This window comes from Podarcis tiliguerta, assembly GCF_965153285.1.
Source record: "Podarcis tiliguerta genome assembly, chromosome: 18".
In the NCBI taxonomy this organism is placed as follows: domain Eukaryota; kingdom Metazoa; phylum Chordata; class Lepidosauria; order Squamata; family Lacertidae; genus Podarcis; species Podarcis tiliguerta.
Window position 1 is genome coordinate 2920693 of NC_139551.1, and position 25601 is coordinate 2946293.

At 49.7% G+C, this 25601-nt stretch overlaps 1 protein-coding gene and 1 long non-coding RNA gene across 5 annotated transcripts in view; one reads left to right on the top strand and one right to left on the bottom strand.

Moving 5' to 3' along the window:
* Positions 1-25601, top strand: part of TMEM59L (transmembrane protein 59 like) — a 35905-nt gene that overhangs the window by 5885 nt on the left and 4419 nt on the right. For 2 of the 3 annotated variants that reach the window (XM_083421786.1, XM_083421787.1), the window contains exons 1-6: positions 11559-11926; positions 17334-17439; positions 18984-19078; positions 21784-21930; positions 23635-23743; positions 25077-25185. In XM_083421786.1, the coding sequence (XP_083277912.1) occupies positions 11672-11926; positions 17334-17439; positions 18984-19078; positions 21784-21930; positions 23635-23743; positions 25077-25185 (821 nt within the window). In that variant the 5' untranslated portion in view covers positions 11559-11671. Of the gene's footprint in view, positions 1-11558; positions 11927-17333; positions 17440-18983; positions 19079-21783; positions 21931-23634; positions 23744-25076; positions 25186-25601 lie in introns of those variants that run through there. The other variant, XM_083421788.1, reaches the window with a different exon arrangement.
* On the bottom strand, positions 10928-11502 carry LOC310668649. 2 transcript variants are annotated; one of them, XR_014506752.1, is made up of 3 exons: positions 11236-11387; positions 11066-11094; positions 10928-11018 (listed from the first exon to the last, which is right to left on the bottom strand). It is a non-coding gene; the product is annotated as an uncharacterized lncRNA (long non-coding RNA). The 2 variants fall into 2 exon arrangements; XR_014506753.1 differs by lacking the exon at positions 11066-11094 and adding an exon at positions 11445-11502 and having other exon boundaries at positions 10935-11018; positions 11207-11371.

Here is a 25601-nt window from a genome sequence, read left to right on the forward strand (position 1 = left end):
CACACACTGTTTGTGGGGTGTACAACATCCCTAACAGTTGGCCACTGTCGAAATACCTTCTTCAGAGGAGAGTCCCTCACTGCCTGAGGTTTAATTGGCTTATTACCATGGGGGGGTTTTAAAACGCAAGGGCCATTTTCCTTTGTGTGAAGCCTTCTGGGGGCCACCGGCCTGCTGTAGCTGGGGCAAAGGGGGCTGAACTAGATGACTCAGGGGGCCCCATCCAACTCTCTGAATAAAATCGCTATACATTTAAAGCCTCAAAAAGTTCCTGGAACTGAAATTCCCCTCTGCACCCTTAAACTACAGTTCCCAAAATTCTCCGTATTTTGCGTACTGTGGGTCTGCCCCAATTGTGCCCTGGCTGCGTGCGCAACATACACCGAAAACCCCCGCATTCACGAGGTCTGGGAGTTATAGTTTCCGCGCTACAACTCCCGGCGCCCTGAGCAAACTGGTTCTTCGGGACGGGGTGGGAGATGCGCTTTGAAAATGCGGCGCTTCGCTCACATAGCGCAAACTTGCATTTCTCGTTTGGCGGTGGCGGCGTTTACTCGGGAGTAAGACATCGCTGTGTTCGATGAGACGCCCCGCTCCGAGGTAAGCATGTGCCAGGAATCGTGGCCCTCGCAAAACTCTTGGCTGTTAGAAAGAAACATCTGACTTTGTGGCGTGACAACTCAGCCAAGATGTATGCTACATCCTTCCTTTTCTTAAAGGACTTTGGGGGCAAATAAAAGAGGCAGAAATGCGAAGAATCCCGCAGACTTAGAGTGTTTCCCACTTGAAATCTTTACTCACTACCATTGCCAGATTAATAGCTCATTTATTAACCTCCTTCGCCCCTTTTAACTCCTTTCTCTCCAAATAGGGGATAACAAAGAACTTTTCTCTTCTTGGAACGCAGCAGAAAACCCCATTTCCCCCCACAATGCAAGGGGAGTGAAAGGGGCGGTGCCTGGAAGGGTCAAGGGGTGGAGCTAGGCAGGTAGGGGTGGGGCTTTGGGGTGGGTGGGGCCTGGGGGACGCAGATCCGCCGCAGGTGAGACAAAATTCAAGAATTATCTTCATCTCCGTCAGCCAGGATGCTAAATGCAGCCAAGTTCAGAAGCAGTCTATCTCTGAAGTGCCTGAGCTTTCCTATTTCCTCTTCCCTCCCAAATCACGTTCCTTTTATGCTGTGTCTCTTGCAGTTATTCATATTGCACGGGATGCATAAAAACCGGATCCTTTTGGAAACGAAGCATCGTCCGGACCCGTTAGATATTATTCAAAACTTTACCTACAGAACGTCCTTCGAAACAGACATCGACTGATGCATCCAAACAGGTCCGTACTAAGACATACACCAGTCCGAGGCAAAGGCTCAGCATCTTATGAAATAATTCCAACAAACCGAGAAATAGAGGAGAAACAGGAGTTCCCCTCCAACGTTTCTCCCCTGAAAATAGGGACGTCCTATTCCATCCCCTCCAACGTTTCTCCCCTGAAAAGAGGGACGTCCTATTCCATCCCCTCCAACGTTTCTCCCGTGAAAATAGGGGCGTCCTATTCCATCCCCTCCAACGTTTCTCCCGTGAAAATAGGGGCGTCCTATTCCACCCCCTCCAATGTTTCTCCTCTGAAAATAGGGACGTCCTATTCCATCCCCTCCAACGTTTCTCCCCTGAAAATAGGGACGTCCTATTCCATCCCCTCCAATGTTTCTCCCCTGAAAATAGGGACGTCCTATTCCATCCCCTCCAACGTTTCTCCTGTGAAAATTTTTTGTTTAGTCGTTTAGTCGTGTCCGACTCTTCGTGACCCCCTGGACCAGAGCACGCCAGGCACTTCTGTCTTCCACTGCCTCCCGCAGGTTGGTCAGACTCATGTTTGTAGCTTCGAAGACACTATCCAACCATCTCGTCCTCTGTCGTCCCCTTCTCCTTGGGCCCTCCATCTTTCCCAGCATCAGGGTCTTTTCCAGGGAGTCTTCTCTTCTCCTGAGGTGGCCAAAGTCTTGGAGCCTCAGCTTCAGGATCTGTCCTTCCAGTGAGCACTCAGGGCTGATTTCCTTCAGAATGGAGAGGTTTGATCTTCTTGCAGTCCATGGGACTCTCAAGAGTCTCCTCCAGCACCAGAATTCAAAAGCATCAATTCTTTGGCGATCAGCCTTCTTTATGGTCCAGCTCTCACTTCCATACATCACTACTGGGAAAACCATAGCTTTTACTATACGGACCTTTGTCGGCAAGGTGATGTCTCTACTTTTTAAGATGCTGTCTAGGTTGGTCATTGTGAAAATAGGGACGTCCTATTCCATCCCCTCCAACGTTTCTCCCCTGAAAATAGGGACATCCTAAGGAAAAGTGGGACGTTCCGGAATCAAGTCAGAAACCAGGACGGCTTCTGTAAAACCGGGGCTGTCCCAGGAAAACAGGGACAGTTTCGAGTTTCTGTGACCCTATTGTGGTCATACTTATTTTGGGAGGGAAGATAAGCGATGACGGAGCGAAATAAAAGAAAACTGGTCTTCCCGGGTCTCGACAGAAGGCCTTCAAGGAAGTGGCGCTTGGCACAGAGAAAGAGAGAGACGGGAGAGGTTTTTGTTTTGTTTGCTAGCGCACAGTGCGGGGGCGATGTGGAAAATTGCTTTATCCCTTCGAAGGAGCTGTTGTGTTTGAGTTTCCCTGCAAGCCCAAGCGGTCTCTCTCCTCATCCCTTCGAGAGAAACTAGACTTCGCATTTGGCACGCAGGTGGGTCTGGACAGGGGCCAGAGTGGAAGAACAGGGTTTGGTTTTGGGGCTGTACAGAAACTGACCTCCTTCTTAATTCCCCTTTTTATCTTCTGCACCAAAGAGCCTTCCTGGATCAGGGCCAGCGGCCCAGCTAGCAGGGCATCCTGTTCCAATAATAATAATAATAATAATAATAATAATAATAATAATTTATTTATACCCCACCCATCTGGCTCGGTTTCCCCAGCCACTCTGGGCAGCTTCCAACCAAATATTAAAAACAACACAGTGTCAGACACTAAAAACTTCCCTAAACAGGGCCGCCTTCAGTTGTCTTTTAAAAGTAAAACAGTTGTTTATTGCCTTGACATCTGGTGGGAGGGCGTTCCACAGGGCGGGCGCCAACACCGAGAAGGCCCTCTGCCTGGTTCCCTGTAACCTCACTTCTCGCAGGGAGGGAACCGCCAGAAGGCCCTCGGGAGATGGACCCCGGTGTCCGGGTTGAACGATGGGGGTGGAGATGCTCCTTCAGGGATACTGGGCTGTTTAGGGCTTTCAAGGTCAGCACCAACACTTTGAATTGTGCTCGGAAATGTACTGGGAGCCAATGGAGGTCTTTCAGGACCGGTGTTATGCGGACTTGGCGGCTGCTCCCAGGCCCCAGTCTGGCTGCCGCATTTTGGATTAATTGCAGTTTCCGAGTTAGCTTCAAAGGTAGCCCCACGGAGAGCGCATGGCAGTAGTCCAAGCGGGAGATAACTAGATGCCCAGAGAGAACGGAGGAATCAAGATAGACTGCCTGTGGCCCTGGAAGCTCCATGAAAACATAACACAGCCCTTCCATCTGGAATCTCCCAGCGTTCAGCTGTCTCGGATTTCCATGCCTTCTAGCGTAACGAGACTGGGAGGGGAAAGTTTCCTCTTTCTGTTTTCCTCCAGGCTTTTGCATAATTTCCACAAACTTCCCATTCGCCTTCCCTTTCAACCGGGAAGTCCCAACGCCTGCCGTCTTTCCTCCTCGGAGCGTCTCTCCGTCCCCAAAGGAGCCTTTCAGGACACAATTGCAGAATCACATCCTGACTAAATCCCAGTTGTGCAATTAAAATGGGCTTTTAATGCTCTTAGGTAATAAAACCGGCCTCTCTCTCTTACACACACAAACACACACACACAAAAAACCCCAAACTTGTAGCAATAAGGAAATTGACAGCGCTGCGCCGCCGAAAGGTGTGGGGCAACCTTTTTATTGACAAAATGTTGCCTAACCTCAACTCAACGATATCAAGAAGGATTGCTTGTTCAAACAGCAAACGTCATCTCACAAAATTTCTGCCAGCCTGGCTCAACATTTCCTTTCCCTGGCTGGCAGCAGCAGGTGGGTCTCTATGGTTTCAGGCAGGGGACATTGCTAGCCCTACCTGGAAATCGTCGAGTTGGGACACCGGGGGGTCATCCATCCCAACCCCTTCCAATGCAGGAATCGCAATTCAGTATTGACCGGCAGCTGCTTTTGGGGCGTTCAGACGGCGAGTCTTCCACAGCCCTACCTCGAGATCTTCTGCAGATGCATCCTTTAAAAATAAACTAAGATTCTGGTCCTCAAGGTTGTGGAATAAATGGCTTCGGGTAAAGGCCTTCCCTGGCGCTACTTGGAGGACAATTGAACCCTGGGGCTTGCAGCTGCCCTATTCATGAGAATAAGATAATAATATTTAACCTCTGGAAAGGAATCATAGAATCATAGAGTTGGAAGAGACCACAAGGGCCATCGAGTCCAACCCCCTGCCAAGCAGGAAACACCATCAGAGCACTCCTGACACATGGTTGTCAAGCCTCTGCTTAAAGACCTCCAAAGAAGGAGACTCCACAACACTCCCTGGCAGCAAATTCCACTGTCGAACAGCTCTTACTGTCAGGAAGTTCTTCCTAATGTTTAGGTGGAATCTTCTTTCTTGTAGTTTGGATCCATTGCTCCGTGTCCCCTTCTCTGGAGCAGCAGAAAACAACCTTTCTCCCTCCTCTATGTGACATCCTTTTATATATTGGAAAGGAAAGCCGCAAAACCGAGCCGTCTTGCCTGGAGAAAGAGGGGAGGCCGAGAGGGGAACAGACTGTAAATATTAGCCTCTTGCAAAGAGACGGGGAGGTTTTTCCTATTAAAACCCGGGCAGTTCTGGAGTTGAACTCTGCATATTGTGAGCAGGTGCATAGAGCGGTTTTCCTGCCAGGGCGCATAAATCTCAATTCCTCTCATCTTCGCCGATCGTCCCAAACACACAAATGGCCAGGGCGGCGTTCAAGGTTGCCAACTGACCTGAAAGCGTCTAAAACCTTTGCTGACAGGAGTGGTGCAGAGCTAACAATTTGCTCATAAATACAAGGAAGACAAAGGAACTTGTGGTGGACATCAGGAGACAGAAGAGCAATGTCCAGCCACTTTTGATTGATGGGGTCTGTGTGGAGAGGGTAACAACGTTCAGATTTTTAGGCATTGAATTACAAGAGGATCTGTCCTGGAGTGTCAACACAAGGGGGCTTGTGAAGAAGGCGCAGCAGAGACTGTACTTTTTGAGAATACTAAGGACCATGCTTAAAGCACAGGAAACAGACATAGACAAACTGTCCCCAACCCCATCTCCACTAATTCCCACTATTCCATCACGCAGCCCAAAACCTCCAGGTAAAAACCTGGCAAACCAAAGGCCCACATCGCCTAACAGACCTCTATAAAAATAACAAACCCTTCCGTGGATGCAGCCTAGCATTCTCCTTTTTTGCTGCTGCATCACACTGCGGGCTCATGTTCTCCTTTTGGTCCACCACAAGACCCTAGCTCCTTTTCTCATGTCCTGCTAGTAGGCCAGGTGTCCGCCATCCTATATTTGTGTGTCTGGTTCTTCCTAACTGCATCTGCAGCTAGCCAGGAGGCAGTCGGTGGCAGCAGCGCTCCTAAGTACCAATCGCCGGAAACCGCAGAGCGCCTCTCGCACTCAGGACAACGCTTGCAGGCTTTCCAGGTCGGCCGCTGTGAGAACAGGACGCCAGACATACGACAGGGTCGCCTTGGGCCTCATGCAGCCACACTTCGTCACACGACTTAACGCTTCACATTTCGTGTCTGAAACAGAGCAGAATTGGATGCAAAAATTCATCCAATATACCCAGTATCCATGAAAGAGCATCTCCACCCCCACCGTCCAGCCCGGACACTGAGGTCCAGCTCCGAGGGCCTTCTGGCAGTTCCGTCCCTGCAAGAAGCAAAGCTACAGGGAACCAGGCACAGGGCCTTCTCAGTGGTGGCGCCAGCCCTGTGGAACGCGCTCCCATCAGACGTCAAAGAGATAAACAACTACCTGACATTCAGAAGACATCTTAAGGCATCTTAAGTTTTTAATGTGTGACATCCTAGTGTATTTTTTGTCTCTGTGGAAGCCGCCCAGAGTGGCTGGGGAAACTTGGCCAGATGGGCGGGGTACAAATAATAAATTATTATTATTATTAGGGAGCGAACTTTGCAAAAGTGCAGCTGTGCCCCCCCCCCAAAAAGAAGACTTATCCAGAACTGGAACCCACGAGAATTGCAAAACCACATCGCGCCCCCTTCCTTCTCCCTGGGCCATTGCGCCCGTTCCAATTTTCTTAACCCCTCCCATGTGTTCCCCATTAAGCCGCGGGGGGAGAGGGGTTTGCGCAAGGCAATAAATTACGTTAATGAGGTTTGGTGGAGAAAGGGTGGTATCCGCAGCGGGGGTTTGGGGTGGAGATGAAAGGGAAAGCTGGTTTGGACGGGGTCGGACGCTGCAGGGGGGGGGGAGGCGGGCTGACGCAGGTGGGAAGAGAGATGGTCTTGTTCTCCCGTTCACATGTGTTGCGGAACTGGAGTCATAAATCACACACCTTCTGGGGTCAAGGGTGCATCTTTGACTTGCAGGGGGGGCTGCAGAACTTTGCAGACCCCGGTGAAAAACGAGGCTTGCATTAGACATCTGAAGCGCGTTGGGAAAGTGTGTGGCGCTCCCCCCAAAGAACCGTGGGAACTGTAGTCTTCCTACCGTGGCGCTACAGTTCCCAGAAGGGTGCGCCTTGCGCCAAATATCCCAAACAATTAAACCCCTGTGTTGCAAACCATTATGGTAATATCCAAGGCAACACGACGGCCAAGCACAACAATGCAATATCCATATAAACTTTTTATATACCGTATATACTTTTTCCCTCCTAAAAAGTAAGGGGAAATGTGTGTGCGTCTTAGGGAGCGAATGCAGGCTGCGCAGGTATCCCAGAAGCCAGAACAACAAGAGGGATTGCTGCTTTCACTGCGCAGCGATCCCTCTTGCTGTTCTGGCTTCTGAGATTCAGAATATTTGTTTTGTTTTGTTTTCCTCCTCCAAAAACTAGGTGCGTCTTGTGGTCTGGTGCTTCTTATAGAGCGAAAAATACGGTAATCTATACGGAACATTGAACAATCTCTTGTTTATTTGGCTCTATATTTTCAAGAGAATCCATCAAGTGTGCGTATTTTGTGACTTTCAGAGATTCATAAGATTTCTGATGGTTTTGCAGAGAATGCGTATTTCATATTGTTCAATGTTCAGTATAGATTATATAAAGAGTTTATATTGATATTGCATTGTTGTGCTTGGTCGTCGTGTTGCCTTGGGTATTACTGATACAGTGGTACCTCGGGTTATATACGCTTCAGGTTACACACTCCGCCAACCCAGAAATAGTGCTTCAGGTTAAGAACTTTGCTTCAGGATGAGAACAGAAATCGTGCTCCGGCGGCGCGGCAGCAGCGGGAGGCCCCATTAGCTAAAGTGGTGCTTCAGGTTAAGAACAATACCAGGCTAAGAACGGACCTCCAGAACGAATTAAGTACTTAACCCGAGGTACCACTGTAGTTCGAATCGGGGGAAATAAAGACAGTAAACGGACAAAAGGACAAAGATTAGCAAAATGTTTTGGGGTATGCGTACCCCTAGGGGGGAAAGCACTGTATAAATTCAATAAATAATTTCCCCATACGCCCTAGAAACGCAAGGCACAGATTCCCTACACGCCAATGGCACATCCAAGATGCTCTGGAGGGGAAATATGAGGCGATTGCAAAATGTCTTTGATCGTGATTACAAATTAACGGCTCCCTCCTTCCTTGGGAAGCGAGTGATGGACCCAGGGACGGAGGCGGTGGGGTGGCGTAGGGGGAGAAGCCCCCCCCCCCGACAACAGGGTGGTCAAAAAGTACGGGAGGCCAGCCTTGACCCGAACCGATTGGTGTTTTGACAAGCCGTGCACCCGCTGAGAATTCGGAGCGGGATGCCAAGGCGCCCGCTGCTTTCTGCCCTCGTCTCGCACGGATCGTTGGCAAGCCAAACAGATGTTCACGACCGGGGAACAGGATCCGAGCCACATTCCTTGGCCATGATGCCATGGCGTTCCCGGACGGGCCTTTCGCCACCTCGGAAGACGGATGAGGGCGGCCGAGCTGTCACCACGGGCCTGATGAAAAATGGGGGGACCAGGCACGGTGACATCATCGGCCGGGGTGTTGAAGCGACGGGGCACCTGGCATCCGCATGACATCACTTTGTACTCTAGTAAAGCAGACCGTCTCATTTGTCAGCGCCGAAATGGTAGCGAGCGTCGGAACGACTTGGCCACAATAAGGAAATTTTGCCCGTGGTACAACTATTTTCCACCTTCCCGTTTCAACTCTCCAGCACCCTATCTGCATAACCTGTTGTTGTTTAGTCGTGTCCGCCTCTTCGTGACCCCCTGGACCAGAGCACGCCAGGCCCTCCTGTCTTCCACTGCCTCCCGCAGTTTGGTCAGACTCATGCTGGTAGCTTCGAGAACACTGTCCCACCATCTCGTCCTCTGTCCTCCCCTTCTCCTTGTGCCCTCCATCTTTCCCAGCATCAGGGTCTTTCCCAGGGAGTCTTCTCCTCTCATTAGGTGGCCAAAGTCTTGGAGCCTCAGCTTCAGGATCTGTCCTTCCAGTGAGCACTCAGGGCTGATTTCCTTCCGAATGGAGAGGTTTGATCTTCTTGCAGTCCATGGGACTCTCCAGAGTCTCCTCCAGCACCATAATTCAAAAGCATCAATTCTTCAGCGATCAGCCTTCTTGATGGTCCAGCTCTCACTTCCATACATCACTACTGGGAAAACCAGAGCTTTCACTATACGGACCTTTGTTGGCAAGGTGATGTCTCTGCTTTTTAAGATGCTGTCTAGGTTTGTCATTGCTTTTCTGCATCACCTAGCAATTCCAAAATATAGACGCTCTTTGACTCTCACAAGATTGAATGTCTTGCCCTCGGCTGGACTTGAGGGACGATTCCAACAGATCCCACACAAAAAACGTCCCTGTGGAGACGGCAGTCCCGAATCGGTGGCACATGCCCTTCTGGCTTGCCCTCTTGATAAAGACTTGAGGAATGAGATTATCACCCCTCTTTTATCGTCCATTCCAGGTCGCCCAGCCACTGCCCCAGTGTCCTTTCCCTTGGCAGACCAAGAGGAGCAGGTGATGGCAAAGGTGGCAAGGTTTTTCGCTGGGGCAATCAGAATCAGATCCACTGTTTGACTACTGATTCAAAACCCTAACATGTATTGTATATAATTGACTTTTTATTTCTATTCTTTGTATATCGTATTGCTGTTTTACTGCTATGGCTGGTGCAAATAAAGACTGATTCATTCACTTAGAGGGGCTAAGACCATCGGAAGAGTCCGGAGGCTGGCTCAGGCCAGGCAGTTCAGTGTTCTCACCACGGCCGAATGCCCCAAAGAGCTTAGGAATATGGATGAGGCTCGTCATCAGCACCCGAAAGAACCAGCCGGGTTGCAAGAGCTGCAGCTAAGTGAGAGAGTCCTAATGGGTGGGCCTTTTCTCCACCCCCTAACCTATCTGCAAGGTTAATAATAATAATAATAATAAATTTATTTATTTATACCCTGCCCATCTGGCTGGGTTTCCCCAGCCACTCTGGGCGGCTCCCAACAGAATATTAAAAGCACAACAGAACATTCAACATTAAAAACTTCCCTAAACAGGGCTGCCTTCAGATGCCTTCTAAAAGTCAGGTAGTTGTTTATTTCCTTGACATCTGACGGGAGGGCGTTCCACAGGGCGGGCGCCACCACCGAGAAGGCCCTCTGCAAAACTGGCATGCCTCGTCTCTTGCATTTATTTATTTTTAAAAAATAGAAATGTGTTTTCTTAAAAAGAGGAAGGTATTCTCCCTCTTGGGTGGGGCAGAAAATGTCCCATCCTAAGACAGACTTTTAAACCGATGCTTGCTGTCAACGCATGCATGCAGAATCTAAAAGCTTAAAAATTACTTTCCTGTCTCGGTGCCACAAAATTCTCCACCACTCATCCCCAATATGCAAAGGATTGATTTAGAATTTTAGATGCATATGTTGCAATGCCCTGAGGCATGTTTGGCACCTTTCCTTGCATCCCCATCTTGCGCTGGCCATAAAACATCAGAGGTGGCGTCTAATGAATCGTTAAAATCCACATGGATTCCTATATTAAAATCGAGAACAAAGGAAGCCCCCTTTGCCTTCTGCGAGGCAGAAGCTCTGCCTCTGAGCCAATGAGTTTGCGTTCTTGCTTATTTCCAAACAGCTCTGTTGGTTAGAGCTTGGTGCCGATTGCGCCGAGGTTGCAGGTTCGATTCCCGTATGGCACAGCCGCATATTCCTGCATTAGAGGATAGGTAAAGGGACCCCTGACCATTAGGTCCAGCTGTGGCCGACTCTGAGGTTGCGGCGCTCATCTCGCTTTACTGGCCAAGGGAGCCGGCGTACAGCTTCCGGGTCATGTGGCCAGCAGGACTAAGCCGCTTCTGGCGAACCAGAGCAGTGCACGGAAACGCCGTTTACCTTCCCGCTGGAGCAGTACCTATTTATCTACTTGCGCTGGCGTGCTTTTGAACTGCTAGGTTGGCAGGAGCAGGGACCGAGCAACGGGAGCTCACCCCGTCATTGCGGGGATTTGAACCGCCGACCTTGTGATCGGCAGGTCCTAGGCTCTGTGGTTTAACCCACAGCACCACCCGTGTCCCTAATGCATTAGAGAATAATTTGCACCTAAATATTACTAAGACAAAGGAGATGGTGTTGGACTTCTGGAGGAATAAAGGGGAACCTGCCCTGTTGTATATTGGGCAGAGTATACTGTGTGGAGAGTCTCCTACACCTACTTCACCCTCCCTTGAGCCCCAGCACCTATTTCCTCCTTCCCCAACCCCCAGCACCTATTTCTTCCTCCCTCCCTTGAGCCCTGGCACCTATTTCCTCCTCCCTCCCTCCTCCTCCCTCCTTTGAACCCCAGCACCTATTTCCTCTTTCCTCAAGCCCCGGCACCTATTTTTCCTCTTTCCTCCCTCCCTTGAGCTCCAGCACCTATTTCCTCTTCCCTCTCGCATTTCTTTCAGCCCCGGCACCTATTTCCTCTCCCTCCCTCGAGCCCTGGCACCTATATCCTATTTCCTCAAGCCCCGGCACCTATTTCTTCCTCCCTCCCTCCCTTGAACCCCGGCACCTATTTCTTCCTCCCTCCCTTCCTTGAGCCCCGGCACCTATCTGCTCCTCCTTCCCTCGAGCCCCGGCACCTCTTTCCTCTTTCCTCAAGCCCCGGCACCTATTTCTTCCTCCCTCCCTCCTCCCTCGAGCTCCAGCACCTATTTCCTTCTCCCTCCCTTGAGCCCCGGCACCTATCTGCTCCTCCCTCCCTTGAGCCCCGGCACCTCTTCCCTCCTTCCCCCCCCCTCTCTCCCAGGCTGCTCCGCTGCTCGCCCGGCGCGCCCCCGACGCTTCTCCTCCTCCTCCTCCTGCGCGCGCTCCGGGCTCCCTCGGCTGCCTTCCTCCTCCTCCTCCTCCTGGTCCTCTTCTTCTTCTTCCTCGGGCCTCTCCATCTTCTCCTCCATCGCAGGCGGGCAGGATGGCCGAAGGCGCGGCGCTGCTCCTTTTCCTGCTGCTCCCGCGGGCCGGGCTGGCGGCCCTCGGCGGCGCTTCTCCTCCTCCTTCTTCTTCATCATCATCCCCTTCTTCTTCTCCTTCTCCTCCTCCTCCGCCGCCTCCTTCGTCTTCTCCTCCGCCGGGAGACGGCGACCCTTTCTCGGCTCAGCTGGGCGATATCTCCGCTTGCCAAGCGCGCTGCGCGCCCAGCCTCCGTCTCCAGACCCCCGGCGCCAAGGTAACCCACCCAGGGGCGCGCGGCGCAGGCTCCTACTCCGAGTAGACCCCTTGCCCCCAGAGGGGGAGACAGGGAGAGAGGAAAAACCCACGTTCAAGCTCGCCCCGTGGTTCCAATGGGTCTACTCGGAGTCGGGGATGGCGTTGCAGGCAAGCCATTCAGAGAAATGGCACCGCCGGGCGCGCACGCCTCAAACGCGCAAGATCCGTGCACGGCTAAAAGCGAATGTTATATTTAAAAGCAGCGAAAGATCTGCTCCTTCAGCACCCGAGATGTGCGCGCGATTAAAAGCGATTCTATTGAAAAGCAGGCGTGGATTTTGCTCCTTTGAGCACCCGAAATTCGTGCGCCATTGAAAGCCATCGCATTGAAAAGCAGGGGTAGATTTGCTCCTCGAAGCAACCCAAGATTCGTGCTCAGTTCAAAGCGATTGTCGTATTTAAAAAAGCAGGAATAAATTTGGTCTTTTAGCGTCTAAGGTTTCTGCTCTTTCCAAGGTGGCCTTTTTCCGCCAAGGTCTTGTTTTCGGTTCAAACGCACCCAGAAATTCCCGAGGAGAATCAAAAATAACGCAGATAAATCGCCTTTGATGCCTGTCTCTGCCTGCGCCCCCCCCCCCCGCTCCTCGTGGCCCCCTAAACTGAGAAGAATACCAGCATCCATCTTTTCCAGGCTGGAAGGAAAGAGAGACGGGAAAGGTTTAAGGGAAGAAAAAAACAGGAGGGGGAAAGCAATTTTTAAATAAAAATGAAACATGCCATTTTAAAATGATCCGTTTTGATTGGGGGGGGCATATCTGGTGTATTGCTTTATTTAGGTGCGAGGTCCTTTAATTTATTTCCCCCCCCCTGCATGTGGGATCTGCTTTCTGCAGGTAGCACTCCATCACTGCCCCCTCCCGCCCGTCCATCGGCAGAAAACTGCTTCGGATAAAGAAGCCTCACTCTGTCTGATTTTTATTTTTGTTCGTCTATAGCTCCCCTCCCCCCCCAGCTAAAACCCACCCATCTCTCTTTCGCAGACACGCAACCTATACTTGTTTCCAAGGGGCTTTCGGCCTCTGCCTTTGGGGGCTGAAATACTCAGAGTAGACCCACTGGAACAAAAGGAGACGACCTGTGTGCCGTTCCGTTTAACGGGTCCGCGCTGCGTAGGATTTAGCTGCAGACAACCTGAACTGTGCAGGGGATTCTGTCTCCCAAAACATCTTTTGTTCTTCTGCATTCAATTTTTATTTTTTTGGGGGGGTTTGCATAAGCCGTGTTTGCGACACACACGATTAATTTTGTGCAGTGCTGGGAAAGGAGCAGGGAATGCACTGAGAGAAGGGGACGTGATTAAAATAAGCAGGCCGAGGTTGCAAGCTATGCTATATTTTTAAATCCTTAAATTCTTTAAGGCGTTTAAAATTTCTTGGCCCGTTTAAATACGGCCTCTGGTTTGGAGGTCAGTGTGGAGGACTAGTGTGTGTGTGTGCGCCCCTGTTTTCCTCCGCTGCTTGCTGGCAATTTCCTGATAGACTGTTCTTGGCCATGGAGGTTCTATGCAGCCACCCACCTCTCTCCTTGGTGCTGATCCGGAGCCAACGGAGGGGCGTGACTTGTGTTGCTGAATCGGGTCAAAGAGGCTGCTCTCATGTCCTTCCTGTCAGTCAAATGTTCCTGGGACAATTGCAAAGGTGATGCAGCGAAAACTTTAAACCCTCCCTCTAATTCCGCAGGAAGGCAAATTAAAAATAAGAATGATATTTTTTCCCCCCTCTCTGTCGGATTAATTTTAAAAACGTCCTCTTCAGGCTTGCTTTTATTTCATTTTTCTGTTTTCAAATTGAATTTTCTATTCATTAAAGAAGACTTTGGCCCGTTTCCCAACCTGCTGTCGAATGGCATCTATTTATCTGTTTCGTAAGATCTTTGCACCGCTGGATTGTAAAAAGGAAGGCAAACGGGAAAAACCTCAGGGCAGTTTGCAAAAAAACCCCCCAAAACCTCAAAGTTAGTGCAGAGATGGACAGTACGCTTAGGTTAACAAGGAAGGGTAGATTTGGGTTGAACATTAAGGATCCCTGACCATTAGGTCCAGTCGTGATCGACTCTGGGGTTGCGGTGCTCATCTCGCTTTATTGGCCGAGGGAGCCGGCGTACAGCTTCCGGGTCATGTGGCCAGCAGGACTAAGCTGCTTCTGGAGAACCAGAGCAGCGCACAGAAACGCCGTTTACCTTCCTGCCGGAGCGGTGCCTATTTATCTACTTGCACTTTGACGTGCTTTCGAACTGCTATGTGGGCAGGAGCAGGGACCAAGCAACGGGAGCTCACCCCGTCATCGTGGGGATTCGAACCGCCGACCTTCTGATCGGCAAGTCCTAGGCTCAGTGGTTTAACCCACAGTGCCACCCGCGTCCCTGGGTTGAACATTAGGTGAGAGCAATTTGACAAGCGAGACATTAACCAGGAGGGGTACCTGAGTTTTTGTATCTCAGGGTTGCCTGCATTAAGCGATGTACATGGATATTTTATATATATATATATATATATATATATATATATATATATATATACTTGTGTTATTTATATGCAAGCATTTGGCGCTGTGGGTTAAACCACAGAGCCTAGGGCTTGCTGATCAGAAGGTCGGCGGTTCGAATCCCAGCAATGACGGGGTGAGTTCCCGTTGCTTGGTCCCAGCTCCTGCCAACCTAGCAGTTCGAAAGCACACCAGTGCAAGTAGATAAATAGGTACCACTCTGGTGGGAAGGTAAATGGCGTTTCCGTGCGCTGCTCTGGTTTGCCAGAAGCGGCTTAGTCCTGCTGGCCACATGACCCGGAAGCTGTACGCCGGCTCCCTCAGCCAATAAAGCAAGATGAGCGTCGCAACCCCAGAGTCGGCCGTGACTGGACCTAATGGTCCCTTTACCTATATAGGGTGCCTACATTCTGCATGGACTGGTTGCACGGCAACATGGGCAAATGGCTTGAGATACCTATTAGGTCCGTAAATTACCATATAGCATATATTCAACACAAAAAAACAGCGACAATTTGTTGTGGACAAAGGACAGCTGGACATAGAAAGGGCCCCATTACCTTCAGGAGCTGAGGGCCTCATCAAACCTAAATCCGGCCCTGGCAGGATTGTACGAAAGTTCGACCCACCCAGCAGGAAATCCAAAAACAAATATGAATTCACCCTCGTCACTCTTACCATTGCTGGTTATTCCTCCAGCTCTCCAACTCTCTTTCTCGGCTGGACAGCTGCTGCACAAGGTCGTCAATTTTCCCTTTGAAAAAGAAAGGAAACATCTTTCAGATTTCCCACCTATTCCACCTCGACAGACGACTTTTGGAAATCTCCCTTTCTCCCTGCATGGCCCGGAATGGGGGAGAAATGCGGCCCCCATGGACTCTCTGTCTGGCCCCCGGAAATCTCCCCAGGCCATCGGTTGCGGGTCCTTTGGCCGAGATCCCTGCATTGCAACGGGTTGGGCTAGATGACCGCTGGGGTGCCCAGCTAGATGACTGCTCTGGTTCGCCAGAAGCGGCTTAGTCCTGCTGGCCACATGACCCGGAAGCTGTACACCGGCTCCCTCGGCCAATAAAGCGAGATGAGCGCCGCAACCCCAGAGTCGGCCATGACTGGACCTAATGGTCAGGGGTCCCTTTACCTTTACCTTAAATCTGTCCCTATTGAAATAAATTAAATAAATTGTCCTTAGAGACTAACTAAGTTTGTTCTGGGTATATACGCTTTCGTGTGCATCGACACTTCTTCAGATACCCTGAAACAGAAGTCACCGGACCCTTATATAGAGAGAGATAGATAAAATGTAAAGAAATCTACAATAAAAAAGGAATATACAAGAGGATAGACAAGAAGTCCAAAGTGTTGGTACATATATGATTTTGGAATAGTTTTTTCTCCTTGTTTCTTTTCTTTAGGGATATAAACTTTGTATACATGCTGAAAAAATTATATTATAATAAGCCTTGTGATGTAATATGATAATGTTAACCGATGTAACTTAAGAACGTTAATAAATAAGTAAAACTCTCATATAAAACTCGAGTCGTGCTCAGGAGAAAACGAGCTTGCTCCCTCTTCTCTGTGACAGCCCTTCAGATATTTGGAATATGCCTCTCCTATCTCCTCTTCTCCAGGTTAAACATACCCTGCTCCTTCAACCGTTCCTCATCAGGCTCGGTTTCCAGACCCTTTGACCATCTTGGTCACCCCAAGAATATTCTTGTCGATACCCTTCTTAAATTGTGCTTCCCAGAACACAGGACTCCCAATTTGGTTCTGACCCAGGCAGAACAGATTATCTGACCGGGACACTAGATTTTCTGCGGCGTTTTCCAACTTTTAAACATTGGCTGAAAACTTTTCCGACCAGGCGATTAAAACAGTTCCTTCCAAAACGGTTCATCGCCGCCCATTTTTCAACGAATGGTTTTTATTGCCCTTAGCAGCAAACATATATACAAGAGAGACAGGGGCCTGCAAATATTTCCTTTGATAAATATTTTAAAAATATATCTCAGCTACCCACCCGTACAACGCCCCTTGAAGATAGGCACAAATCTTGTCAAGCATTCTCCCGTATTCTAGGCTCCGGGTGGCGGGGGCCGAACTCACATCTCCCCGCTCAAAACTACCTTTTTCGTTTTCCTGCTCTCCACCTGCATAGCCCTAAACCTCTGGCTCCCATCCATTGGTCACACCTAGACGTGACCAAGAGACCGAACGTTGGGATTGGGTTTTGTATAGGGTGAAATGGAAGGAAACGGGACCGGGAGGGAACTCTGATTCTGTGACAGCGGTGGGACATTGTTGTTGTTGTTGTTTAGTTGTTTAGTCGTGTCCGCCTCTTCGTGACCCCATGGACCAGAGCACGCCAGGCCCTCCTGTCTTCCACTGCCTCCTGCAGTTTGGTCACACTCATGCTGGTAGCTTCGAGAACACTATCCAACCATCTCGTCCTCCGTCGTCCCCTTCTCCTTGTGCCCTCCATCTTTCCCAGCATCAGGGTCTTTTCCAGGGAGTCTTCTCTTCTCCTGAGGTGGCCAAAGCATTGGAGCCTCAGCTTCAGGATCTGTCCTTCCAGTGATCACTCAGGGCTGATTTCCTTCAGAATGGAGAGGTTTGATCTTCTTGCAGTCCATGGGACTCTCCAGAGTCCCCTCCAGCACCAGAATTCAAAAGCATTTATTCTTCGGCGATCAGCCTTCTTTATGGTCCAGCTCTCGCTTCCATACATCACTACTGGGAAAACCAGAGCTTTTACTATACGGACCTTTGTCAGCAAGGAGATGTCTCTGCTATTTAAGATCCTGTCATTGTGCGGGGTATGCAGAATGCTTTAATTTCTCTCTCCTCTCTTCCCTCCCCCCCATAATATTTTTTTTCCAGGATGCCGTCCTCAACGCCTGCTACCGGGGCTGCCGGCTGTTTTCCATCTGTCATTTTGTGGACGCCACGGCCGACCTGAACGCAACGAGAGTCGAGTGCGAATCGGGTGAGCCCCTCCTCCTTACAAACAAAGCCCCCCCCCCCGTCTCCAAACCTCGCTCGGTTACATTATCCAGAACTTCCTTTCCACTTAAACGGCTGTCATCTCCCCACCGCCTAAATTCTGCAACTGATTCCCACAGACAGCCGAGCGGAGGGGAAGGATAATGGAAAATTGCAGGTGGGGACAGGCACGAAACAAGGGGGGGGGAACCCTCCCCTCGTAGGATGCGATTAACTCTGCAATAGACTCTGTCTTTTTAAAGGCAGTAAAGTCTCAGCAGGGGATGCAGGTGGCGCTGTGGGTTAAAGCCTCAGTGCCTAGGGCTTGCCGATCGAAAGGTCGGCGGTTCGAATCCCCATGGCGGGGTGCGCTCCCGTTGTTCGGTCCCAGCGCCTGCCAACCTAGCAGTTCGAAAGCACTCCTGGGTGCAAGTAGATAAATAGGGACCGCTTACTAGTGGGAAGGTAAACGGCGTTTCCGTGTGCGGCTCTGGCTCGCCAGAGCAGTGATGTCACGCTGGCCACGTGGCCCGGAAGTGTCTCCGGACAGCGCTGGCCCCCAGCCTCGAGTGAGATGGGCGCACAACCCTAGAGTCTGTCAAGACTGGCCCGTACGGGCAGGGGTACCTTTACCTTAAAGTCTCAGCAGCGTCTCTCGGTTGGGAGGTAGCAAAACCAGAGCAGGGACTCGTTCAGGGAGTCGAGGTGTACCCTCCTTTCGGAGGCAGGTTGTTCCGCTGGGAGATTCCCCCCAAACTCGCAGCCAAGTGCAGAGACGCGACAGTGCGCCTCGCCCCATCGGAAAGAGCGCAGACTCCATGGTCGGCCAACAGGTGCGAAAGAAGGATAGAACCTTCTTTATGTATGCCACAAAACAGCAGCAAGAATACTTATTGCGCAGTATTGGAAGACATAAGAACTACCCACTCTGGAAGAATGGCAGATGAAGGTGATGGACTACATGGAATTGGCAGAAATGACCGGCAGAATCAGAGACCAGGGAGAAGAGACGGTGGAAGAAGTCTGGAAGAAATTTAAAGACTATCTACAGAAATATTATAAGATTAATGAATGTTAGGATGACATCGGATTGAACGCAAAAGGTTATTAGCAATAAAGTGGTGAAGGAGTATAGAAAATTCAAAAGTTAAAAGGTGTAAAACCAAAAGGTTTAATTTGTTAGGATATTAAGGAGATTAAGACATATTAAGATATTAAGATAAGATAGAGGGAAGGGATTTGCTGATCAAATATATGAACTGGAATACAGTGAAGGGAGGTGTGGGGAAGTCTGGGAAATAAGTAAATGCAAGGAATATTATGAAAATGGAATTGTTTTTATCTGCTTTTTCTTTTCTTTTTTATTGTTCTTTTTGTCGTTTTGTGTTTTTATATTTTTGTATTTTTTCTGTTGTTTCTCTTGTTATGTAAAAACCTTAATAAATATTATTTTAAAAAAAGGAAAGAGCGCAGACTCACGCAGAGACGCGGCAGGTAACCTCTCTTTCCCCCCAATCTCTTCCTCCCCCCCCCACCTCGAAAATTTAGCCTGTATGGAAGCTTACGCTGGCGGCGATGAACAGTTTGGCTGTACGACGGGATGCAGAACTCAGCTGCCGGAGACGGACAGCCGGGGAGAGAAGGTAATTTGTCTCCTAAACCAGTGCCGGATTTACGTAGAAACTAAACAAGCTATCGCTTAGGGCCCCGCTCTCTTGGGGGCCCCCAAAAAAAATTAAAGGGGAAAAAACTGGATGTGCATTTCCAAAATATAAGATAAAAAACAAAATAAAACCAACATACAGCAACAGTGTTTTGTGTTGTGTAGGCTCCTAGGATGTAAGTCAGTGGTTGCCAAACTTGGTCCTCCAGCTGTTTTGGGACTTTAATTCCTATCACCCCTGACCACTGGTCCTGTTAGCTAGGGATGATGGGAGTTGTAGTCCCAAAACAGCTGGAGGGCCAAGTTTGGCCATCACTGATGTAAGTCATGGGCCCCACCTGCTCGCTAAAATATCCCTGGTTTGCTCCTTTCTATATATAGGGGGCCTACATTCTGCATGGACTGGTTGCACGGCCACATGTGCAAATGGCTTGAGATACCTATTAGGTCCATAAATTGCCATATGGCATATATTCAACACAAAAAACAGCGACAATTTGTTGTTGGCAAAGGACGGCTGGACATATAAAGGGCCCCGTTACCTTCAGTAGCTGAGGGCCTCATCAAACCTAAATCTGGCCCCGTCCTAAGCCTTTTTTGTAACGGCGAATGTGCAGAGACCCTGGATAATTTGCAGATAAATTGTAAACAGATAAGAACATCGGCAGGATTATTGCAACTGCTATTGCCGTTTTATAAGAGTATTTATTTAAAGCAGATTAATAAATGAGCGAATTAAGTTAATTGGGACACGCAGAAGATGTTAAAAATAAGGAACCGCAGAAAGAGGGGGGAAGGAAGTCAAGTTTCGAAACGTTGAAATGATTTCAAAATCGGTGAAATGTATAAATTTGAAAAGCATAGATAAACTTAAAGCAAATAAATAAGTTAAACCGCAAACAAGCCTAAAAGGGGTGCTGGAACCCCAAACCTCTCTCTTCGAAAGCACGGTGTCCAGATCAGTGGCGTAGCGTGGGTTGTCAGCACCCGGGGCAAAGCAAGTAATTTGTGCCCCCTAACCCAGGGCAAGGCAAGTAATTTACGCCCCCCCCCCCCGCTGCACTGTCCCTCCCCCAGATAGTCCCTCGCTCTCTCTCCGCACCGCACCGCACGCCTGGCACCCCCCCCTCCACAGTGGGCGGTGACCCGGCGGCTCGGATCGGATTCGCACAGCCAGCACTGCAGTGAGAGAGAGAGAGTGAGCCAGGTAGGGGCAGAGAGCTGCGAGTGCGAGTGCGCCCCCCCCCAGATGTTGCGCCTGGTGCGGCCGGCCCCCCCTGCACCCCCCACGCTACGCCACTGGTCCAGATTACTACTAAACTGGCAAATGTGTGGGTTTGGCGTCGAAATCTCAGCCTAGAGGGATGGCGTTGCTGCTTTCGCCAGTTTTGTGAGACCGATCAAAGCGGCAGGGGGAAAATATGTGTGTGTTGGGGGATTAGAGAGCCATTCTTTAGGCTTAAAAACAGCTTAGGAGGCTGGTTCCTCCAGACGTGGGCAGCGAACATCCTGTTGCCGAAACAACTCATCATGCCACCTGTCTCTGCGGGCAGAATGTGCGTCTGCAAATGTGTGTCGGCGCAGGCTTTTGGATCGCAATGTGGGCTGCAGGGAATCTGAATCCTGGCAAGACAGAAGGACTGTTTTTGGGGGAGAGGGGGCGGGCAGGTGTGGAGGACTCCCTGGTCCTGAATGGGGTAACTGTGCCCCCGAAGGACCAGGTGCGCAGCCTGGGAGTCATTCTGGACTCACAGCTGTCCATGGAGGCGCAGGTCAGTTCTGTGTCCAGGGCAGCTCCATCTGGTACGCAGGATGAGACCCTCCCTGCCCACAGACTGTTTCGCCAGAGTGGTGCATGCTCTGGTTATCTCCCGCTTGGACTACTGCCATGCGCTCTACGTGGGGCTACCTTTGAAGGTGAACCAGAAACTGCAACTAATCCAGAATGTGGCAGCTAGACTGGGGACTGGGAGCGGCTGCCAAGACCGCATAACACCGGTCCTGAAGGACCTGCATTGGCTCCCAGGACATTTCCGAGCACAATTCAAAGTGTTGGTGCTGACTTTTCAAGCCCTAAACGGCCCAAGTATACCTGAAGGAGCGTCTCCACCTCCATCATCCAGCCCGAACACTGAGGTCCAGTGCCGAGGGCCTTCTGGCGGTTCCCTCCCTGCGAGAAGCGAGGTTGCAGGGAACCAGGCAGAGGGCCTTCTCGGTGGTAGCGCCCACCCTGTGGAACGCCCTCCCGTCAGATGTCAAGGAAATAAACAACTATCTGACTTTTAGAAGACATCTGAAGGCAGCCCTGTTTAGGGAAGCTTTTAGTGTTTGATGTTCTGTTGTGCTTTTAATAGTCTGCTGGGAGCTGTCCAGAGTGGCTGGGGAAGCCCAGCCAGCTGTGTGGGGTATAAATAAAATTATTATTGTTGTTATTATTATTATTATTATTAACCTTGCAGATAGGTGAGGGGGTTGAGGACAGGGCCCACCCATTAGGACCCTCTCACTTGGTTGCAGTTCTTGCAACCTGGCTGGTTCTTTCACGTATAACTGAATGAATAAATCGGTCTTATTTCCCCATATACTTGGTCTGGGTATGAAATCATCCCCACCACACACCTGTAAGAAACCGACCTTTCAGGATTTGGGGAGTTTTCAGATTGGCTCACGCCTATCTTCGCACAGGTCCTGGAACCAAAACCCGCCTCGTTCTCCGTCTTTGACCTCGTCTCCAGCTTCTGCAACGATATCGTCAGTTCAGCGCAGAGTTTCATTTCCTCCACGTGGACCTTCTACCTTCAGGCGGACGACGGGAAAGTCGTTGTTTTCCAGGTGGGTGCTGCTGGCAGGGTTGGGGGGGGGGCAGGTGGCAAAACCAGGGAGCGGTGGGTGGGGGGAGACTCAAACGAAACAGAGGAAGGGTGCTTTTTTATTATTATTATTATTATTATTATTATTTTCACAAAGTGATGTTGTCGTTGAGTCGTTTAGTCATGTCCGCTTCTTCGTGACCCCCTGGACCAGAGCACGCCAGGCCCTCCTGTCTTCCACTGCCTCCCGCAGTTTGGCCAAATTCATATTCGTAGCTTCGAGAACACTGTCCCACCATCTCGTCCTCCGTCGTCCCCTTCTCCTTGCGCCCTCCATCTTTCCCAACATCAGGGTCTTTTCCAGGGAGTCTTCTCTTCTCATGAGGTGACCAAAGTCTTGGAGCCTCAGCTTCAGGATCTGTCCTTCCTGTGAGCACTCAGGGCTGATTTCCTTCCGAATGGAGAGGTTTGATCTTCTTGCAGTCCATGGGACTCTCAAGAGTCTCCTCCAGCACCAGAATTCAAAAGCATCCATTCTTCGGCGATCAGCCTTCTTGATGGTCCAGCTCTCACTTCCATACATCACTACTGGGAAAACCATAGCTTTTACTATACGGACCTTAGTTGGCAAGGTGATGTCTCTACTTTTTAAGATGCTGTCTAGGTTTGTCATTGCTTCCCCCCTCAAGATTATCACAAAGTGATAATCATGCATAAATAAGAATAAAAATGGGCACCCAGCACACACAAGACCATTCCGTTGTAACTATCCAACCTCCCGAAATTTCAACCCCTTTTGTGATGGTTTGACCCCTTTTCGATTTTAGCAGTACGAATTTTACAGACACCTGCCGTATCTCCTCATAAAATCATTTCTCCTGGAGTAAATATACGAACTATTTGAAAAGCGATTGTAGTGAACAGATTACGCTAGTAGGACTGCAAGAAGTTCTGTAAGGAGGACTATTTGAAACATTGCAAGAAAGACTATGAGGAGAATTATTAGTTAATGATAATTAAGAGCAACAGAGAAATTAAGAAATGCAGAATAAGTGATAAAGAACAGAAAATCATCAGAGGTTTTGACGGAAGTCTAAAATATTGTATAAGATAAGAAGTTATATCATTGTTGGAAATGATATGTTAAAAAAACTAATATATATAGATATATAATTTCTCCTGCGTATTCCCCGTCTTAGGAGGCAAACCGCAATACAGTGGTGCCCCGCAAGATGAATACCTCGCAAGACGGAAAACCCGCTAGACAAAAGGGTTTTCCGTTTTGGAGGTGCTTCGCAGGACGAATTTCTCTATGGGCTTGCTTCGCAAGACGAAAATGTCTTGCGATTCCTGGGGGTTTTTTTTCGCTCCCCACCCCCTTTTTCTAAGGCACTAAGCTGCTAATAGCCTTTTAGCAGCTAATCCGCTAATCCCTTAAACCTTTAATAGCCGCTAATAGCCGCTAAACCGCTAATAGCGCTAATCCACTAATGGGGTTGCTTCGCAAGACGAAAAAACCGCTAGACGAAGAGACTCACAGAACGGATTCTTTTCGTCTTGCGAGGCACCACTGTATACAGAAAAAATTCTCTGCAGAAGCGTTCCCTGTGCATTTCGAAGGTTTCATACATAACCAGATTCCTGCATTGGAAGGGTTGGACTAGATGCCTCTAGGGGCCCCGGCCGATTCTGCGATTCTAAAGACTTTCCTTCTTTTTATCCTCAGTCTCAGCCAGAGATCGAGTATCCGGTTCCAGAGGTCCAGGCGCCCAAATCGGAGGTTTTGGAGAAGGCGTGGGCGCCATCCACCTCCAACACTTTGAAGCCCCACACAGGTAAGAGAGTATTGATTTCGCCTCTCCTGGTCTGCCCCACAGAGGACCTTAAGGTCCATGGATAATAGTTTAGAGGTCCCAGGCCCTAAGGAAGTTAGATTATCCTCCACCAGGGCCAGGGCCTTCTCAGTGGTGGCTCCGACCTGGTGGAATGCTCTGTCCCAGGAGACCAGGGCCCTGCAGGATTTACCGTATTTTTTGCTCTATAAGGCTCACTTTTTCCCTCCTAAAAAGTAAGGGGAAGCGTGTGTGCGTCTTATGGAGCGAATGCAGGCTGAGCAGCTATCCCAGAAGCCAGAACAGCAAGAATGATTGCTGCTTTCACTGCGCAGCAATCCCTCTTGCTGTTCTAGCTTCTGAGATTCAGAATATTTTTTTTTCTTGTTTTCCTCCTCCAAAAACTAGGTGCGTCTGGTGGTCTGATGCGTCTTATAGAGCAAAAAATACGGTAACCTCCTTCCGCAGGGCCTGTAAGACAGAGCTATTCTGCCTGGCTTTCAATCTGAACTTAGCCTGATCTTTTATTCCCCTTCCTTCCGTCCCCTTCCGCTTTTTATGAAGATTACCCGCTCTGGGACCCCACAGCTAATTCTCCCCTGGTCTCCTCGCTGGCCCAAACAGAACTAATTTAGCCAGCTAGCCCAGGTGATCATCTAATGTTTATTGGATGGATTTCCCCCCCAAAATTGATTTTTCAATTCTAAATTTATTGTTATTCACTTTTTATATCGTATTTCATGCTGTTTTTTGTTGCGTTAAGTGTTTTAAATTTGTCGTTAGCTGCCCTGAGCCTGGTTTTTTTGAACCGGGAAGGGCGGGGTATAAATGAAAACTTATTTATTTGTTATTATTTAATCGCCTGCCCTTCAAGCCCAAGGTCCCAGGGCAGGATGCAACCCTTAAAAGGCAAGACGGAAAGCAGTTTTAAACAACTCACGATCACAGAAATATGGCACGTGCGGAAAAGACACAACTCATATGTCAGAAGGCCACAGAGGTGCATATTTTGCCTTCGACATAAGATGCGCTTGATGCACCTATGTGGAGAGGGGTCTCCGCAGTTTAGGGGTCGCAGTGATTTATCGCATGGCGATTTCCACCCGCTGGAGCCTTCGTATGATGGCCAGCCTGCTTGGAAACGATTTTTAACATCCTTGCAAAACCCAGGACGCCAGGGAATTTGGGAACGCCGCAAAACCGCTCCTGGGTTTATTGCAAACTTTCCCTCTCCCGGCTGCTGTTGGCGGTCTGCATTATTTCCTCAGCCCTCCACTTATGGGTCTCCTTTTCTGCCCCCTATTTCCCTCCCCGCACGCTTTCCTCGCCCCTTCAGGCCTTCGGGAGAAGCCCCCCGTGGAGGAGCCGAAAGCCAGAGCGAAATCGTCGCCCCCGGCAGAGACCCAGGCGCCCCCAGAACACGACTTTCTGGGCTGCATGTCCAAGTAAAGAAGTGGGGGGGGGGGCATATTTGGGGTACAGGGAGAGGAATGGGGGGTGGGATTGAGGATAAATGTGCAGACAGAGGCTGTCATGGGTCCAGGATACGTGGGGGGGGGGGGAGGACGTCAATATCCGCTTTATTTTCGTATTTATTTGATTTTTTGTTTGGAAAGTCAAGTTCCTAGACCTCATGGAGCCAAAGCTATGCTCAGAGTCTGTGGTTGGTGCCTGAAGTTCTGCAAAGCGGTTGGGCAAAAAGGAGGTGGGGGGGGGAACCTTCCCATCTTTGCCCCCCACCCCACCTTATCACCACCAGCAAACAACATAAACAAACCATAGGCACTAACTAACAACATAATCCTTTGACATTGCACATAACTCCCGACTCACCTTATTGTGCTTTTTGCACCCTACCAGC